We start from the raw sequence: 21189 nt of genomic DNA, 5'->3' as shown, positions 1-21189 counted from the left end.
ATGCAAGGGTGTTTTTTTTCCGGGGCGGGGTTGGGGGAGTCAAATGTCATTAAACACAAAGTAGTTGTCTTATGCTCCAAAAAGAAATGTCTTCTAATACATAGATTTTTCACTCATTTACTATGTTTTTATTTTAACAAATTTTTCTTTCTTTCTTTATATGTAGTTTCTTCTGCACCCTGGTTTATCTGATCCATGAAACTAGGGACCATGCCTCAGCTTTATTTTTTCATAGAGCTCTGTGTAGGCTTTTAGTAAGTGTTGGTTGGATAGAAATCATAGTGTTTTCTGCCCAGTGATGAGGCTCAAGGTCTAAGGTATTTAATTTAACTGTTATGAGAATGGATTCTTTATGTGACAAAAAATTTGCAAACAGGTAAATGAGATAGGTGATTTTTGAACAGGCCTTCTGGAGTCTTTGGATGCCTCAATGGCAGCTGTGGATGGCGATGCAAAGCCCCCTGACCAGAGCTTGGGGCTTGCCACCCAAATTTCAACCAGAGCAACTCTGTTTTTTTCTGATTCATATATTTGAGAGCATTTTATTCAAAACAGGATACATGTTAAAATCACACATCCATTATCACTGGAAACTACTGAAACTGATCTTTTTATCATTTTCTCTCACCTCTAAAATATTCTGATTCAATTGCCAGTTTCCACTTCAGTAAATAATTGAGTTGAAGGTACTGTTTATTAATCTGGTGTGTCTATACATTTGCTTGGGGCAAAACTGTATTCTATTTTTACTAAACTCTAATTTAAAATTCAGTACTTCTTGTGCTGTATTGTCACAAAGAGAAATTACAGATATTTTTACGTAATAGTGTATTAATGGAAAATATCTCAAATTAGTATCTATGGTCATCACTACACTGAAAGTACAGTCTTATTAGACCTGCCTGGATCTTGATATTTGCTTTTTTAATAAAGAAGCATATGTATCACTTTGTCCCAAGTGTGTTTAAAAATATTTTGATGAATATATTTCATATGAGTAATTTTCTTTGTAATACCTTTTTTTACAATCTTCATGCATTTTTAAATTGTTTTTATTTTATATTGGAGTATAGTTGATTTACAATGTTGTGTTAGTTTCAGGTGTACAGCAAAGTGATTCAGTTATACATATACATATATCTATTCTTTTTCAGATTATTTTCCCATATAGGTTATTACAGAGTATTAAGTAGAATTCCGTGTGCTATACAGCAGGTCCTTGTTGAAGTAATACCTTTTTTAAAAAAACTGCCTTTAAAAATATTCTAAGGAGGGGGCGGTCTATGGAGAAAGGAGATTGATGGCACAATAAAATGCTAAAAATCCCTGCTTTAGATGGTGACACAGCTGACAATTATTATTTTGAATTAATCAGGAATATGACCACAGATGCTTTCTATACCTGTAAGCAATAGACCTCAGCAGCTGTAACTGTTTGGAAAAGATTAACGCCATTCACCCTATGCCCTGCGTTCAGTTCTGCATAGCACCACTCTCTAGAAAGTTATAACTAACCTTCCTTGAACAGGAAATAGTATTTTGGTATTCTTTTCTTTTGTTTCATCAGTTTATTTTTCTTGTGGTAGCCCCACATAAATTCAACATTTATATGCTTTACTGAGTGTGTTTTTTTTTTTTTTTTTTTCCTACCCAGGATTCCTTCACATGTGGCTCCTAACACCACAATTTTCCTTGGTAATGCATTCCTCTCCCACCATCAGTTCTTGTGGGTTCAGTAGGGCCGATTCCAACTGCCTCTATGATGCTGGGCACCAAGTGGGACCAGTTCCACTTTCCAAGATTGATGGGCTTGGGGCCCATCTAGAACTGATGTGACTCAATTCTGGAATCCTAATGGGAAGAGCCCCACTTCCCACTCTGGCTTCTAAGAGAGAAGGATGCAGGCTGAGAGCTTGACAGCATCTTCCATCAAGAGGAAAGAAGCTGCCTGTGAATGGAGCCGACAGAAGAAAGCAGCTCAGAGGCAGGAGGGCAAGCCCTTCAGACCTCAAAGGTTTAAAACATGCAGGAAATCAGCTCTACCACCGGACTCTTCAACTAACAGAACCTCTTGGAGGAGGTCATCCAGGGGGTATTACTGCAGTTTGATCTGTGAGCTGGACCCAGGCAATTGGAAGAGCCTCCTTGCCTCCTCTGTCCTCCGAATGTACGTTCTGTCCACTGTTCCCACAGTGGGGCTGCTCTGAAGGACTCAGCCTTGAGAGAGCTCTGTGTGGTTGAGACCATCTGGATGGAGCACATGATTGAACCCAGTTAAGGCCTCTCTATAAAATTTTAAGATTCTGGTGGGTGGGTGCGAACATCTAATTGTCTGTTGTTCACCCCAAACAAGTTCCTTGTATGTAGGTTCCTTTGCTTATTAAATCTGATACCTACCTATCTGGAGCGATCTGCCCCTTTTTTCAGACTCTCCTTGCCCTTTGTGTAAGGGACCAGTTTGCAAACCAACAGAGCCACCAAATCTTTCTTGAGCTTAAACCATTTTTAGTCATCTTATATCAAAAAGAATAATTATCTCAACAAAATTTATAATATAAGCTTAGTGACTCAGTGCCTTTTAAAAGGAAATAATTGATTAATTTTATGGCATTATAATTATTGGTTAAATAATAACTAAGCCAGTGGGTGCAATATAACTGTCGTTTGTTTATCTATTGTAATATAAACCTCATATACATATTTAACATTTATAGCAACCATGGATACAGTCAGCCCATTTTACAGAGTAAATATAAATAACTTCTGATGGAAAGTCATTTACATACACCTACAGAGAAAAATAGGGTTATAATTTCAGTTTGTTGGACTCCAGAGTCTGTACTTTTCCATCATGCATTCTGAAAACAAAATACACTATAACTTATTTTCTAGTGTAAATTAAATATGGACAATTGCAATCAACAACTCTCTCATTGTGTAACTGCATACACACAAATGCTCCTCCCCCATCTCAAGATAGTCAGTTATCCATGGCTGCCTTTTCCTAATTTCCTGTTATGCAGCATTTTTTTTACTTCTTAAGCATTCATTACAAAAATGTCTCAGGCTATTTTAAAAGTCGAAGCCTCAGGCTGTCCCCAGGTAGATGATGTGTTCTAGATTCTGGTGAGGAAGAGCACAATCTAAGTAAGAGGAGATAAATACTGCCTGTCCAGTCCACTAAGGCTGTTATAACAATATACTGCAGACTGGGTAGCTTACAAATTACAGAAATTTATTTCTCACAGTTCCAGGGACTGGAAGTCCAAGATCAAGCTGCCTGCCAGCACAGTCACCGTCTCACAAGGGCCCTCTTCCTAATTCATAGCTGACAACTTCTCACAGTGTCCTCACAAGGTGGAAGGAGCAAGGGACTTTCTGGAGTTTTTTTTTAAAAAAACATTAATTCCACTCATGAGGGTTGCACCTCACGATTTAAGTAACCCCCAAATGGTCTACCTAATACCATCTCCTCTGGGGTTTAGGATTTCTACATATGAATTTGGGGGGACACAGATCTTCAGATCATAGCAATGCATCTCATTGAAGCTCAGAAAAATAGTGTCGAGTGGCAAATGTCGAGAAGTCATTCCGTACACATTGCCCTATTTGAAGTGTTAGAGGAACTGTGGCTAGAGCAGCACAAGTTTTAGGCACACTGGGGTTTGGGGCACCTGTAAAGAACATTTCTTGTTTGGAAAGATGAAGTACACTGGTTTGATCCTAGTGGAACTTGAATTCCCCATACGTTTCCCTGGGCTTTGCTTATGTCTTTTCTCCTTTTTCCTTTCCTCAAAGATATAAAATTGCCTGAATGATGCTAATTAATGAAGTAGAAACTGAGCCTTCTCAAGTGTCTAGGAAAATTTTGAGTTATAGTTGGGAGGTTTGTACACAGTTTAGCATTCTAGTTGAACGGAAAAAAAACCCCAGCTTTTTCCTGATTGCACAGAGTATGTATCATTTCTTAGTATCTGGCTCTTGGGCTTTCTTGGAAGCATAATATCTGAGGTCAGTACACTCAGAAGAGAATAATTGAATTTGGAGCTAATTAGGAAAGTTCACAGCTCAGGAAAGATTGGTGAGGAAGTGGTGACAGGAAGCCGACTTGAATCAGTGATGTTTTTAGGAAGCAGGAGCAGAAGCTGAAGCCTTATTGTGGATAGTTACTGTTAAGAAGGTGGTCGGAGAAAGACATCTGCTTTTCTTCCAGGTGAACAGCCCCAAGCTGGCTACCATGATAGTTTTCATTTTCTTCGGTAAGTGATTTATGCTTCCGGTTTATCCGATTTCATAACACCAATTCTCCGTGAACCAAATGCTGTCTCCTGTCACTTAACTGTTAAGCTAACAAATGTTTATAATATAAACTATTAATTACAAATTTATACTTTAACATAGCTTCTTAATTTTGCAAAAATGTACACCTACTTTTTACTCATTTATAGCTCTATAGAAAATGCACAATGTGAGAACTGCATTAACAGCTCAGGTTGTTTCTTTTTTATATATAGAATAATCCAATCACTTTAAGTAATTGATCAGGATTTATAGAATTGACATCTGTACTAGAGCCTTTTAGAAATGAAACCTTCCAGTACCTATTTACAAGTTATAAGATGACAAATTTTGAATTATTATCTATTTTTCTTTGGTATTAAATTGAAATGAGATTAATTTAAACCATTCAATTTCCCTGATTTTAGCTGTTAATATTTAATAAGAAGGAGGCAGTTAGTAGAGTAACACAACACGACATCAAATGCTTCTTCACATTTCAGTCAATTTTTGTAACCTAGAGATAAAGGGTGAACTTATCTCTCTTGTCTTGGGTAGTGTGAATGCATTGTAAGATGTTAGTAAAAAATAATGTATACTTAAAAGTAGAATCTATGAAGATCTACTTGTTATATGTGTTATTGGAGAAGCTATTTATATTTTCATCAGCATGCAGTAGAATCTACAAATTGCATTCAGAAAAAGGGATAGTTAAAATTGTAGCTGAATATTAATAATTTACTCATTAAAACAAAGCCAGTGTATTTTCTGCTTACTCTCTGCTAATAGATATTGATGAATAAAAGCATACTTGTGGGCAAGAAAACAAAGAAGTTTATTTCAAATTATGTTGGAAGTCAAAATAAATCTAGTCAAAGAAAATAAAGGCAAGAAAGAAGAAATCATTTATATATTTTCAGGTTTGGGGGGGGTTTAAGTAATCATTGTTCAAAATTTTGTTCCTTGTATTTATTGCTAATAATGTTTCCTTATTTCTATGATTTATAATAAGGAGAAATCCAGGAAACTTTAATTTTTGTAGATCAGGCAGCAATATAATGAATCACACAAAATAAATTACAACCTCATTATGGCCCCCATTAAAAAGGTAGTGATGGCCTCTTGTTTTCAACTTTCACTTCTAAATTAACCTAGACACTAGGTTGCATGAATGAGGGAAATCATACCTAACACTGTTAGGGTCAAAATTGTGCTATTTGATAGGTTTAATCAATATTTCCCGTAGTGTGTGCTTCAGAATATTTGTTCAACATCACTTAAATAGGCTTTGTGATGCGGGAAAGTTCTGCAGCCAAAGAAATGTGAGACATAGTGAATTTTTAAAACAAAGCATTTAATAGCCTAATGAGTCTTATACATCTTTAAAGGGTGATAAAATGTGCAATATTCTCCATCTTATTTATTTTAAAATAGAACCTGTTTTTCACCTAGCATTTCAAGATGATCCTTGAAAACTCCTGTCTTAAATACATGGCCAGAAATCATTGTCAGGAATGGATAAGATTCTGGAAAGCTGAAGTTATTTTGATTTTTCTGGGCCAAATCATTGACGTGGTTTTCCTACTTGATTCAGTATTTCTTCTGAGTGGAAGGTATGGAAAATCATGTAAAACAATCAAGATGATTATTCAACCTAAAATTTTAGATATGAAAGAAAATAAAACACATTTGGGAAAGATAATATGTAGAATTCATTAATGATCATTGCACTGAGATACAAGTGACGTTTGATGATATACCCAGGAGACCACCACCTATAAGCTTCCTGAGAGAAGTATTCACAAGATAATAGTGATCAATGGCAAATGAAACTCTAGTTGCTTATAAATTGACTTTCTGACATGAAATCCCTACTTCAGGATCTTTGGCAAGCTGGATTGAAATAAGTAACCTTGGGCCAGAATGGAAGTGGCTCTTTCTCTTTCTCTAGGCTTGCTAACCTAGAACAGGAGCTTGGCTAGATGAGGTTATCCATGAACACATGAAAACACGGAAAGCTGATATGTCAATTTCCACTCTAGCCCTCAACAAGAAAAATGTGACCAAGTCACACGCATGGGCTTAATCTCCAAATGCAGTGACTCAGCCAGTAATACATATGATCCAATCAGTTTTCATGGATTCTCCTTAGGAGAAGAGGTTTGGAAAGAGGTAAGATTTAAAAAAAAAAAAAAGATGCTGTGGCTTAACTTGAAGCCTATAACTCTATGTTGTGACAAGTCATTCATAATAACATCATCTTTTTAAAAATTCAAATAATTTGGCTGTGATTAAGACATAGCTTGAGGTCTCTTGATTATAGTTAATATACTGTCTCTAGAACTCACTTGTAATTTCCATATTTTTCTATGGATTGATTAAGCAAGTGTCAGTTTGTATGCTTGCAGAATTTGAGTAATTGGAACAATATACTAAATTAACATTGCTACTTTCTTGATATTTTAAAAAACTTGCTGGAACCTTTTCTTTTCTACCCAAAATAACTTGTAAATATCTGGAAGGTGTTATATTTATTGAATATTAAGAGTTATTTATATATAACTCATCCATAAAGAACGATTCAAGTTGGTTAAGTCAATATGCATTAATTCAATATGTATGATCCATCATTGTGTTGATGATAGGGATACGATCATGGATTAATGCCTGCTGAATAAAACCCCAGAACCCAGTGGTAAAGACAAAAATAAATACACACTTTCATTATGGAGCAATAAATGCTATAGTTGGGAAATTCCCAAGACTAGTGAAACAGATGAAGGGTGTTGAATTCAATTTGAATGTAGGAAAACAGGTATTGAATTCAGGGAAAGTTTCCTTAAAAATAGGTAGTTATTGTGTCGAGTCTTAAATGACAAAAAAAGGGTTATTCCAGCGTAAAAAGAAAAGGAGTGTCATACAGTAAATGCTCAGAGGTACAAGGCAGCATGGAGCATCTGAGAAACTATAAATGCTCGAGCACCTCCAGATTGCACATGATGAAGAATAGGAGAGTCATGCTAAGAGGAACCATCCAAAGGATGAAGCAGAGAAACAGCAGGACTAGATTGGTGCATGAGGCAGATTAGGGGGTGTAAAGAACCTATCTGAATAAGATAGAACTGGAGGCAGACTGACTAACTGGTGAGTTGGTCAAATATTCAAAATGAGAATCAATGAACCATGCAAGAGTAGATATGGGAGAGTAAAACTGAGGATAGAAAGTAACCTATCATGAACCCAAGGTTCCCAGTGTGGGTGCCATTGTGAATGGTGAAATTGCTGATGAAGTAGGGTGGTCCAGCAGGGAGTGATGACGAGCAGAACAATACTGATGATAATATTTTCTGGAAGTGTGTCTGGAACATTTAGGTGGAGATAACAGCATCTGTAACTGGACTACTGGAAAATATGGGATTGAATTATATATCTGAGAATCATCAGTCTAGATATTTTAGTTAAAACCATAAGTACATGGAATTGTCCACAGAAAGGGTGTAAAATGTGAATAAGAAAAGCCTGAGGACAGAACCTAAGCTTCAAATATACTTTAACAGAAAAGTAAGAGGATTCTGGGAAGAATTCTAACTGTGGTCAGAAAATATCAAATGAATAAGTATCAAGAGAATTAGAAGAGAGGGTTGCCAAAAGAAAAGAGTTTCAAGAACAAAATGACAGTGAAATGCCCAATGATAAAAGTAAGCAAGATGAAGTCTTAAAACTATTAAATTTGATGTTATGGAGATGATTGGAGCATTTTTAAAAGTAGTTTCAATGGAGCAATAGAAATAACAATAAATTAAAAGTTGAGAAATGAATAAGCAGTAAGAAAGAAAGAGGGCAAATACAGATTTTTATTTAAGAATCTTATATAAGAGAAACAGAGATCTGTAGCTAGAGGGGAGGTTAAGATCCATTCCAGACTTGTAATGATTTTATCACATTTCAGTTTTCATAATTCTGATCTTGATAATTAATAACTTAGTTTTGAGGCAAATAACTGCCATATTGCTGTTGTTTTTGTTGTTCTGTTATTGTTGTTATTCAAGCTGTGGGGCTATGCTTGGACAATGAGTCCACTTCCCAAACCATTGATTGCACCTATTTAAGAGAACTCTGCCTAAGTGATGCAGATGGATGTAAACATGCCTGGAGAATAATGGAAGATGCCTGCAATGTGTCAGGTAAAACACGCTCTATACTAACATAAAAAGTTTAAAACACACTCAAATAATTTCTTTTTACAGAGATAAAAATAGAATTTGTTCTTTTCTTTCACTATCCTAGGAACTAAGATTTTTCTCTAAATACCTTACTTAAACTTGGTATTCAAGTGATTCGCCTACAACTACTTATTAGTGAATTTAGATACAAAAGACTATTCTTACATTACTCAAGGGCCCTAATGCACTGACACTGCAGGCAACTTTATGCAGGATTTCAGATTACTTTTTTACTTATGTCACCAATGTTACAATTATACACATGCCTCTCAGAAGCATGGCAAAAATTTTTTCAAATAAAATGTTCTTTTGCTTATATGTTACTATGTCAGGATAACATAGGAAGATAACATTTGTCACAATCAAACACATTATTTATTTGCATGTACATAACATGAGTTTCATGTTTTTGCAACCTATACACTATTTTCCATTCCAACTGTGTCAAGAACAAGTTAAAACATATCTTTATTTTTAACTAGTCCTACATTCCAAACATTTGAGAGGAGGCCCAATGGGTAGAGAATATGAAGATTGGAAAGTCACTGTCATTTTTTTAACAGAAAAAAAAAAGTGCTGAATATATCAAGTAACTGAATATATATTGAATGAGAGCATTATAGTAAGACTCCATTCACTAAAAATAGATAAACTTATTATGTAAGGGGACATTGCCCTAATATTATTATGACATAACTTTTCAAAAAATCTTATACTAACATAAAAAGTTTTATCAACTTGTATAATGAATATGATAAAACCGTAAAAACCCAATAAACTTTCTGGCATATTCAGTAAGAGAAATCCAAAGTGAAAAATAAAAATGTATTCTTTCATGACTCACTTTGCTACTCCAACCATTTCATGAAGAATAAATTCTGTACTGCTCACGACCCTTGCCTATCTGCCTGTGCTTCCTCTACCTCCCAAAAATGTAAGGTGGAGTGTGTTGGGTTAAGAGGCAACCACCCATCGTTCTAACAATGTCAACATTCACAACCTCCAACATCAGAGCTCCTGTCCAACCACAATATTTCAAGGAATTACATAGGATGTAGACAAGGAGCAAGATTTCCTTTTCTTCCCTGCCCTTGAAGGGAGTACATGCAATGTTCATACGCCAAAGAAAGTTATAGGTCTCTAATCCAACATTCTCATTACAGTTCAGGAAAAGAATTTCAATTGCAAATTTTCTCAAATAACATAATAATATTAAGATGAGAATAAAGGACAATGACAAAAAAAAGTCTGTTATTTGTTTTGATGGTGAAGCTCCTTGTTACATTTTATAAGGCAATTTAAAATATCACATTCAGCGTGTCATGAATTATAACATATTTATTGGTTTCAGTGTACAAATAACAAGTCATTTGCAGTGAATGGTAAATTTGCATAATTATACCATGCATGAAGTTGAAATAGAAATATTCTCAAATACACAAGTGAAATGTACTCAAGTAGTTTTATTCAGAAAAATGAATAAAAGAAAATTGTTGGGTAGATGAATATGGCTTTTTAAATTAAAGCAGAACATGAAATATTGGTAATTATGAAAGCGGACCACATCTTTTTCCATGATAAATTTAGAGCCACTTGCTTGTCTCTTATTATTATCTTGGAATGACATGTAAATAAAATAAGATTAAGACCAAACAGCTAATACAATTGCTAAACTGACAAAATAGCTAAGATTACAGAGCATTCTTGTCACCTCGTGTAAGGGCAGCCTTGATTATTATTAAAGAGAAAAAGTTGGCATTCTAAGTGGGGACAAATCTCCTTTAAAATACAGAAAGTTTTATTCTATTTTAGAAAGTAAATATTGGGGGAGAAAACAGTAGAAATAGTTTTTGCTTGAAAAGTCAATTATATGGACATGCTGTAGCAACCCCAGATAATTTCACTCTAATAATGAATTACTAAAATTAATGCATTAAAAGCTTTGGGTAGGGGGAGGCTCCTTAAAGCTTTAATGTATCTTGAGTAGGAGGCCTCAAAAATTATATTCAGATTAATATCTAGAGTGTTATATGTTTGACTGTGAAATCCAGGCAACCCCTGCCAGATGAAGGATTCATCCAGCTGTAATTTAAGTATCCGGTCATTAGCAGAAAGCAATTTCCAATTTAAAAATTGTCTCTGCTCTGATGACCTCTACTGTACCATTAAGAAATTGCTTGGAAAAAAATGCATCAACAAATCAGGTAATACATTATTATATGAAACATTTACTGTCATTGAAAAGAAAAGTACAATGTCAAAATGAACCACATCTATGTAATTTGATGAACTCTTGTTTTTTCTGGTGACTTGATTAATTCTTCATGTAATTTAAGGTTCTGTGAGCTGTAGATCTCAGTAAGTGCATGACATATTTCTGTAATTGCTAACCACAATTTCAAGCTTCATCCTATTATAATTCATTAGTATTATACATTCACTCGTTCAATACATATATTTGTGAGCCTCACTATGGCTTTGCACAAGACTTAAATGATAGAAAATAAATAAGGTATCATTTTTGTTGGTAAAGAATACAGGGTCTCCTGAGGAAGACCAAAGTATAACCACTTACCCAGAATTATGCTTGCCTTTGGATAGGAGAACTTGATTATTTAATATGCACTTATTTATTGTCTACTCAAAGTGCCAGCCTGATGGTGAAGTAGTGGTAATCAAGCTTGTCGACATGTGTCCTGAGCTTACAGAAAGATTTTCCAAGAGATACGTGGGATCCAATAGTCTTAACGTAATCAATTTCCATATCCTCAATGTCCCTATATACCTTCTCCGAAAAGTGATCAGCTTGGGAATGCACCTGTTTTCATAGAGTTCTCACCTCTTCTTTCAGAATCCTCCTTCCCCCACTTTATAAGAGAAGGGTTTACCTCTCATCTATCTTGAATGGTTTCATTGCCCAACCCATCCAATCATTACTGGACAGTTTTCTGTTCCATAATTTTGCCTTTACCAGAATTTTATATGAATGGAATTATATAACATGTAGCCTTTTGAGCCAGTGTTCTTTTATTTAAAATAATATATTTGCGATTCATCAAAAAAATTGTTCTCTTTTTTGATGAGTAGTATTCCATTGTATGGTTATTCCATAAATTGGTTATCCATTCACCCCTGAAAGTCGTTTGCATTGTTTCCAGATTTTTAGAGATTATAAAGCTGCTATAAATAGTCACATATAAAATTTGTATGAATATAAGTTATTTCTCTTTGGTAAAAAAGTATTGGGTCATATAGTAAAGTGTATGTTTAACTTTATAAGAAGCTTTAATACTATATTTCAAATTTGAAGTAACCATAAATGTATGAAAGTTCCAGTTGCTCCACATTCTCAGAAGCACTCATTTTTTTTTTGCCATTCCAAAACCTATTTAATGGTATCACACTGTAGTTTTAATTTGCACTTAAATAATAATAATGTTGATCATATTTTCATGTGCTTATGTGCCACCTCTATATATTATTTGGTAAAGCCTCTCTCCAAAATTATGTAGTTTAGGTTCTATATTTAGGTCTATGATGCATTTTGAGTTAATTTTTTGTATGGTGCAAGCTATGGGTCAGATATGTTCTTTTGCCATATGGATATCTAATTGTCCCACCACATTTGCTGAATATATTTTCAATTTCACTTTTCTCAAAAGATCACTAGGCTGTATATTGCTGGCTCTACTTCCAGATTTTCTTTTCTGTACCAATTACCCATATTTCAATACTTTTGCTAATATTCCACAGTCTTATTTATTGTAATTTCATGGGATATCTTGAAATAAAGTAGTGTAATTCCTTTAATTTTTTCCTTTTAAATAATTGATTCAGCTATTCTCCTTCTTTGCTATCCCATATAAATTTTAGAATCAGCTTGCCAATGTCTACAGAAAAATCCTGCTGGCATTTTGATTTGGCTTACCTCAAAACTATAGATCAATTTGGGTAGCATTGACATATTTACTATGCGAGTTTTCAAATCCATGAACATGGTATATCTCTCCATGTATTTAGGACTTCTTTGATTTCTTTTATCAATATTTTGTACTTCTGAATATAACAGTTCTTACATTTTGTTAAGATTTACAGATATGCTTCACTTTTTTGATGCTGCTGTAAAGGGCACTTTATTTTACATTTTAATTTTCAATTGATCATAGCTAGTATACAGAAATACAATTGACATTTTATATGGACATTTTACAATTGGCACTTTATATGGACATTTTATAGTTCTAGAGGGTTTTGTTTGTTTTGTTTTTTGTTTTTTGTAGAATCTATAGGATTTTCTACATAGATAGCCTTGTTATCTACAAATAGAGAATAAAGAGAGTTTTATTCTTCCCTTTCCAATCTGTAAGCCATTATTTCTTATTCTTGCTCTATTGTTCTGAGTAGAACTTCCAGTATAATATTAAATAGGATTGTTTGGTGTGGCCATTTTTGCCTTTTTACCTATCTTAGGAGGGATGCATTCGGCTTTGCACAATAAAGAATGGTTTTTGCAGTAGGTTCTTTGCAGGTTCCTTTTTTCAGGCTGAGGAAATTCCTTTCTATTTCTAGTTGGCTTAGAGAATTTTTATCATGAATGGATAAGTAGATGTTAAATTTTGCAAATGTTTTTTCTGCCTCTAATGAAATATTCATATGTTTACTTCTTTAGTGGAATTTGGTAAATTTTATTGTTGATTTTTGAATGTTGGATACAGCCCTTCATTCTGAGGCTACATCCTGCTCACTCATGATGTATTATTGTATTATTCTTTTTATATATTGTTGGATTCAGTTTGCTAATATTTTGTTGAGGGTCTTAAATCTATGTTCATGATGCATACGGCATGTTATTCTCTTTTCTTAGAAAGTATTTGTCTGATTTTGTTGTCTGGGTAATGCTGTCTTCAAAATGAGTTAGGAAGTATTTCCTTCTCCTCTAAATTCTAGAATAATATACAAAGAATTGGTGTTATTTTTTTCCTTAAGTGTTTAATTCAATTTACCAATGAAGATATCTGTGCTGTTCTTCACTGGAAGGTTTTTAAATGTTCAGTGTGTTTAATTGTTACAAGACTGTTCTATTTCTTCTTTTGTAGTTTGTCTTTCAATGAATTTGAAAGACATTTGTTGGATTTATGTTGAATTTTTATTTTTAGAGTTGCTATTTTACCCTTTCTTTTAGTTTCTATCACTCTGCTAAGTTGTTCCTAATATTCCCAAGTTGTCCTTTAAAAGTCTGAAGAAGTTCAGGTGATGTCCTCATTTTTGTTCAAGTACTGAATATTTGTGTCCTTCTTTCTCTCTCTTTCTGTGTCTGTTTCTCTGTATTTCTCGCTCTGTCTCTGTCTTTTTTCTCTCGGTCTTTCTCAATTTTGCTCGACATTATTTCTTTTGCGTTTGATTTGACTTGAAATTGATCCTCACTTTTTAGTTTCTTAAGATGAAATCTTATCAGTGATGTAAGCATCTCATTACATGAATTTCCTTCCAAGTGCTGTTTTAGTCACATCTACTAATTTTAATATCTTGTGTTTTCATTTTTATTTATTTCAAAATATTTTCTTATTTCCCTTCTGACTTTCCTTTTGATTCAAGGTTTATTCATAATACCATTGTTTAATTTCCAAATATTTGAGGATTTCTTAGATATCTTTGTTATTCATCTAATTCCAATAGCATTAGAGAACATATTGTGTATGGTCTCAATTCTTAATGAAAATGATAACTGCCAAATATCACCTATATAATGTGATACACGTGAGGTGATACACATGAGATTATACACACACAATTACACACTTGAAGTTATACAGGAAGAAATAATGGAGACTTAGAAGCCTTCATAGAAGAAATAACAGACTTGGGCTTTTTAGGGTGAACTGGGCTCAATAGGGAGATGAAATAAAATGGATGTTCTAGACAGAGGAAGTAGAATGAAGCAGAAGACATTGGGGAGCAACACATTCTTGGTAAAGCTGGATTATAGAACAGAGGAGTCTTAGGAGATACTGGAAAGAATCCAGATGTTAATAAGAAGGAGGAACTTATTAAACTTACATATCTTTCTAAGGAGATTAGACTTCAAACAGTTGTTTTGAGGAACTACTAATGCATTTTAAACAGAAGCCTACAGAATCAGTATTTTGAAAGATATCGTTTGTTGGCAGTGGTGTAAAGGATGGAATGGAGGCAAGGAAGGATGCAGGCCAAGGATATTAGTTAAAAAGCCATCAGAAGAGTTGGGGAGAGAGGTGACTCATGCCTAAACTACCACACTGGTGCTGAGGACTGTAAGGATAAGAGATATTTAAGAAATACTTATAAATTACAATCAATAGGAATTGGTTTCCATTGGATATGAGGAGTATGGAATGTTGTTAAACGTGTGATAGAAGCTGCTGGCTTGAAACAAGGGTATTGCTGTACACGGAGACAGGACTGGGGGCAGAAGTCGTGAGTTATATTTGGAGAGTTTGCATTGGGAGGGCACACTATGGCACATTCATATTAGAAATGTTAGTATTTTGCTTTACATTTCACATGATGAATATATAGTTTAAAAAAAACAATGATGGAGTGGACCTCATCTGGCTGGCGTTTGGAAACATGGGTCTCGCACTGAGGAGAGTATCCTAAAATAGACATATAGATTTGGGAGTCAATGGTTTGTAAGAAACAGATACAAGCATGCAGGAGGATAAGACTGGCCAGGAAAATATATGACGTGAGAATACAAGTATTTTGATAACAACATTTGCAATCTAGTTGATGAAACCACAAGGAAGTTTTTAAAGACAGGAAAAACAAAAACTACAGGAAGAATTTTGAAGCCAGTGAAAGAGAGAAAGACACAGAGGAAATAATCGACAATTATAAATGCAGAGAAGTCAAATAGGAGATAGACTAAAATGTCATTAGTTAGCTAATGAGTAGGTCTTTACTAGTTTTAGGTTGAAGTAGGCTGAAACGAAAGCGTATAGAAATACTAAAAATATTTATTGACTTTTGTTTCAAGATAGTAGGGCTAGTTCATTTATATCTCAAAGACCATTTCTATCCGACCAAGATGCTGGCAAAATATAGTTACCAGCCACAGGTACATACAAATCTAGAGCAGTTAAACTGAAATCAGTTCACATTTAAACCATTTCTTTCCATAATACATACTTGTTAAATGCTATTCTGTGGTAATGTTGATAAGCCAGGAATACAGAAACCTTGTACAGAAGACCTGAATGATCTCACAAATGCACTTCATGATGGACCTGGCCTGATCATGGTGTTTACCCAGAGCATCAGCTGCTTGCTTATAATTTAGCTCAGAGTGGAAAAGGAAATGATAATTGAAATCTTATTATTTCATCCTATTTCAACTGCAGCATCCTCCACCAGCTCTTTGGTCATCACTCCAACAAGATATGATGCCTCTCTCTCTCTCTCTCTCTCCCCCTTGTATTCCCAAAACATGTCTCAACATATAACAGACGTGCACTTTTCTATTCTCTATTATAGATTATAAACTTCTTGAGCAAATCAGCTTTGACATTTCTTCCTTTTTTTTGTTCTTAATATGATAAACTTTCAACATAGTGCCTGACACCTAGTAACTGATCAATAAATATATCATTTATTTTTAATTTTAAACACATTTTGAGCATCTAAATTATATATTTATTCATAAGATATTTATTATTCAGTTAATATGTGTAGATATCATATAAATGCTGGAGGATGGAAATAAAGATGGGTTAAGACAGTCCCTGCTCTTGGTTAGCTAAAAACATAGCAGAGTAAAATTGGCATTTAGCCAGATTATTTCATTTAGCCTTGATTATTAAATATAAATATATATATAAATATACATACATGTGTACTATAAAAGAGATTGACGTTTAGACAGATTTACAGATTATTTCAAAATATATAATTACCAATATAATAGAACTAATTATATGAGGATGGCATTAATTCACATACATCCCATCCACACCAGCCTGCATATGCTGGCCAAAAGGGGTAGGAGAGATGTTCTCTGTTCCAATAGAGAAGCCTGATGTAAATAATTATAGCAATCCATGTGAGCTGTTGTTTGATAAATGTGCAAAACTTTATCACAGTGTGTGTCTCCAAACCCATGCAGTACAGAAGCTGTACTCTGAACAGTGCTTCTAAGAATGCCCTGGCAGTTTTTAAGTAAACATTTTCATATCATGAAATAGACTGTATTATTTTTATCTTGCATGAGGCATTTGTTAAAACTAAGATATAAGAAAGCTCATTTAATAAAAGAGAACAACCTTTTTTTTTTTTTTTTTTAAAGAGATGAATACCCCAGGGGAAAAAGTTACTTTGGAAGAACGGTAGGGTCAAGGAAGTTTTCATTGTGGAGATCCACATGAAGGACCTCAGAGGAAGATGAGACATTTTAGAATTAGACGGTATACTTCTGAAAGCTTAGGATAAGCAAGTAAGGATTCTTATATTAAGGTTGTTATTCTTATCTTTTTTCTATAAAGTTTATATAATTATGTGCTTATTGGAACTCTCTAGCAGAACATGCATTCTCTATGAGGATATAACCCCCAAGGGGTGAAAATTGGTTCTTAGGGGTGAGCAAAAACCCTCTCACTTATATATAAAGCATAGATATACATACAGTCCCTAAACAGATGCACGATATATCTGTGGAATTAAAATTTCACTAGGGGGTAAGGGAATTAGGAAAAAACTGTCTAAGAATGCTTCTTAAAGGGGAAATAATGAAAAACTGTGGAGAATCACTTTAGTATAGGTACATTTCTAGGATGAAATGGAAATTCACAAAATTTTATAGAAGAGAAATAATGGACTATAAGTATTTTAAGTTACACATGATTTCTACCAATCATCATCAAAATGTAATGAAAAGATGAAATAAATGAAGATAAAATATTAAATGAAATTGAGCATTACCATTATGTTTAGTTACATAAACTATAAATAATCAATATTTTTATTTCAATTTTTTAAAAAAAAATTCAAGATCATTTGTAATAGCTCTCTTGCAATATTTTTTTTCAATGGCTTTTGAAAGACAATAGATATTGGTATATTTATAAAAGATATGTCTATACACTTTTTAGAAAACATTAAAAGGTCATAATATTTAATTTTTAGTCATTTTTTATTTGTAGAAGAATCAGCACTGTCCTCATATTTGGCTGCACAATCCAACATCACACAATGGCTCCATCAGAAAGATATGTCATTAATGATTGAAAAAAAGAGCTACTGCGTCATGGCAGCACGTATCTGCCAGGAATCTGAACATTGTGCTCTTTTGTATGAAAATTTTAAGAAAACCTGTGGGAGGGAATCAGAGCAATGTAAAACCCTTGATGGAAGCTACCTGTGTGCAGCGTTAAGAGAAAGTCTGAAAGAAACAATCTTGTGGAATTGTCAATGCAATGACCCTTCAGAAGCAAAATGCATTGAAATTTGGAAAAGCTTGTTTGAGGACATTTGTATACAGGATGCTCAGATGAATCCAGTTCCAGCCTTCAGTGAAGACAATGAAGATGAATTCAACCTAGACATTGTTTCAGGTCAGTATTCAAGGGAGGAATTTGGGAACCTTAAGTGTAACCACGAATATGAGTTGACTAAAGACTTTGCTCTGCCATTTCTGCCTGTGTTTCTCTTAGACAATGAAAATTAAAATACATAATACTATGACTATGTCTATGTCTAAATACTATGATTATGAAGAAAGACATAAATGCTAAAAGGTTTTAGAATAATGTGAATTTTATTCATTAATTTATTCATTCATTGAACAAATACTTATGAGACATTGACAATGTACTAAGTCCTAAGTCTGGTGCAGCAGGATCAAAACAACAACAACAAAACTGTCCTTCATTTAAGAAGCTTCTTATTTTTTAGGGGATTTAAAAAATTAAAGAAATAGATAATGTAGTAAGGGATGATGATTTATTTACTTAATAGATATTTCTTTGAGTGCCTACCATGTCCTAGGCCATGTGCTAAGATCTGGGGAAAAAACAGTAAACAAAATGAACAAAAATCACAAAAACCATTGCTTTCTAGGGCTTTATATTCTCAGTTGAGGAGTGTCTTGGTGAGTTTCCCTGGAAACAGACTCTGAGACAGAGGTTTGCATACAGAGTAGTACTTGGCTGAGGGCTCAGGAACAAAATCTAGAAGTGAGAAAAACAGGATTAGGTGGAGGGAGAAATTGAAAGGCAAGACAATGATCACAACAAACAGCTGATTCCACAAGATGTTTGGCTCTGTAATGGCCTTTTAGAGATCTTGCCCATTGAGACACAGGAGCTGCTCCTTTGAGCCCCTCTCATGGACAAGCCCTTAGTTAGGAGCTGTCCCCTAGAAAAGTCTGCCCCCTTGGATGTGGCAACTTTCTTTGGATGAGGCAATGCTGGAAAAGGACCAGCAACTGGGGAAATGAATACTGGGATCACCAAAAGGGGGGTCTTAGTAGTGAGCTGTAGCATCCAGTAAGAGGAAATTAATAGGATAAAAGATTTGAAGATGTATATTTTAAACAGTATGAGTGCTACCAAAGGGGAAACATGGCGGGGGGGAGCAATAAATTAGGAGCTTGGGATTAACATACACACATTACTATATATAAAATAGATAACCAACAAAGACCTACTGTATAGCACCTGGAATTCTACTCAATATTCTGTAATGGCCTATATGGGAAAAGAAACTGGAAAAGAATGAGTATATGTATATGTATAAATGAATCACTTTGCTGTAGAGCAGAAACTAACACAACATTTTAAATCAACTATATGCCAATAAAATTTAAAAAAATAAAATTAAAAAAAATAAACAGTATGAGTGCTAAGGAGAAAAATAATACAGGTAGGGAAAAAAGAAGTCTGAGTTGGTGGTTTGTAATTTTAATAGGATGGCCAGAAAGTTGATCTGAAGAAATTAATGTTTGAGTAAAGATGGAAAGAGGCAAGGGAATGAGTCATGTGGGTATTTAGGGAAAGAACACTTCAGGCAGCAGAAACACAAGCTCAAGGTGAGCTGGGGATAGTCTGGAAGGTTGAGGAAGAGCAAAGAAGACACTAGAGGTAGAGTCGAGAGAGGAGGGGGAGAGATGCAGGAGATGAGGCCAGAAATAAAACAGGGGCAGGATCATGAAAGGCTTTGTAGGTCATTTCAAAACCTTTGGCTCTTATTCTGAGTGTTACAGGAAACCACTGAAGGATTTGAGCCAAGGAAGTGTCATGGTCTGATCTACATTTTTAACAGGATAATTCTGTTTTTTGTGTTGACAAATGACTGAAGAGAAATAAGGCCCAAGTAGGAAGACCAGTTAGGAAGCTTTTGTAATGATGGGTGATGGCCCAGTGTTGACAGCTGTCAGATTCTCGATATGTTTTGATGTGAATGGATCATATGGGGATGCAAGGGGAAAAAAGGATTCAACATTGATGCCAACGTTTTTGTCCTGAGTAATTAGAAGGATGTGGTTACCATTATTTTCACTGACTAACATGGGAACAACTACAGGAAGAAGAGGCTTTGGTGTGGACAGAGGAGAGGTCAGGAGTCAGTTTGGGACATGGTAAGTGAGAAATATTTGTTAGATATCCAAGTGAAGAGATCAAGTAGACAGTTCTAGGTATGAAATTGATATCTAAATTCATTGCATGACACATAGAAATGAGATCTGTACTGTAGGTATAAATTGGGGGTCATTCACTGATGGATAGCAAATGAGACCATGTCACTAAATGAGTTCAACAGAGAAATGCATGGTGTCTTGGACCAGAGTGGTAGCAGGGTGAAAAGATATCAGAGTCTGCATATATTTTGATATTAATGGATCAAGAAGCAGGAACAGTGTGCATTTTTTAATGTGTATGATCTTACAAGGCAGATGGAGGTCTGGTGGGTGCATGTTTCTCTGTGTTCCCATGACATACTGCCCTTTAGCTCCTTTTCAGCAATTAAGCTACTGTTTAAAATATTCTCTGGAAAATGTGTATATACCTATGTCTGCACCATACAGAATTAGGATTTAATGTGCAGAGAATTTATTATAATGCATTACTCATATTATATAAAATAGCATGGGTCCATGATAGAATTTGTTTCCCCATGGTAAAAGAATTGTTTTGTTGTTTTTGTAATAATTACTCATATTGTGAGTGTATTAGTCTGCTTAAGCTGCCCTAGTTAAATACCAGAGGTTGGGTGGCTTGAACAACAAAAATTAATTTTCTCATCATTCTGGAGGCTGGAAGTTCCAGATCAAAGTCCAGCAGGGTGAGTTTCTGGTGAGAGTTGTCTTCCTGGCTTGTAGATTTCCTGGCTCCTTGCCATGTCCTCACAGGACATTTCCATGGCGTGTGTGTGTGTGAAGAGGGAAGAGTGAAGAAACTCACTAATGTCTCTTCTTATGAGGACACAAATCCTACCAGATCAGGGCCCCACTCTTAGGACCTCATTTAATCTTAATTACTTCCCCAGAGACACCATCTCCCAATACAGCCACACCAGGAGTTAGGGCTTCAACATATAAATTTTGGAAGGAGACAAAATTTAGTTCATAACAGTAAGTGAACTCAGTTTCTTGAATATGTTTTAATCAGTGGCACAGCCATACCAAACACTCCCAAAGCAGAGCTATCATAGAAGGTCT

General features: G+C 34.7%; 1 protein-coding gene across 1 annotated transcript in view; it reads left to right on the top strand.

Annotated features, from left to right (window-relative positions):
- Positions 1-4237: 4237 nt before the first annotated feature.
- The window catches only part of GFRAL (GDNF family receptor alpha like), a 57672-nt gene continuing 40720 nt past the window's right edge, over positions 4238-21189 (top strand). Inside the window, 3 exon segments of the mRNA XM_068559176.1 lie at positions 4238-4259; positions 8328-8462; positions 10547-10705. Coding sequence (XP_068415277.1) covers positions 4238-4259; positions 8328-8462; positions 10547-10705 — 316 coding nt within the window.

This window comes from Eschrichtius robustus, chromosome 12 (genome assembly GCF_028021215.1).
Source record: "Eschrichtius robustus isolate mEscRob2 chromosome 12, mEscRob2.pri, whole genome shotgun sequence".
Taxonomy (NCBI): domain Eukaryota; kingdom Metazoa; phylum Chordata; class Mammalia; order Artiodactyla; family Eschrichtiidae; genus Eschrichtius; species Eschrichtius robustus.
Note: the sequence above shows the minus strand (reverse complement) of the source record. Positions and strands in the feature narration are given on the sequence as shown.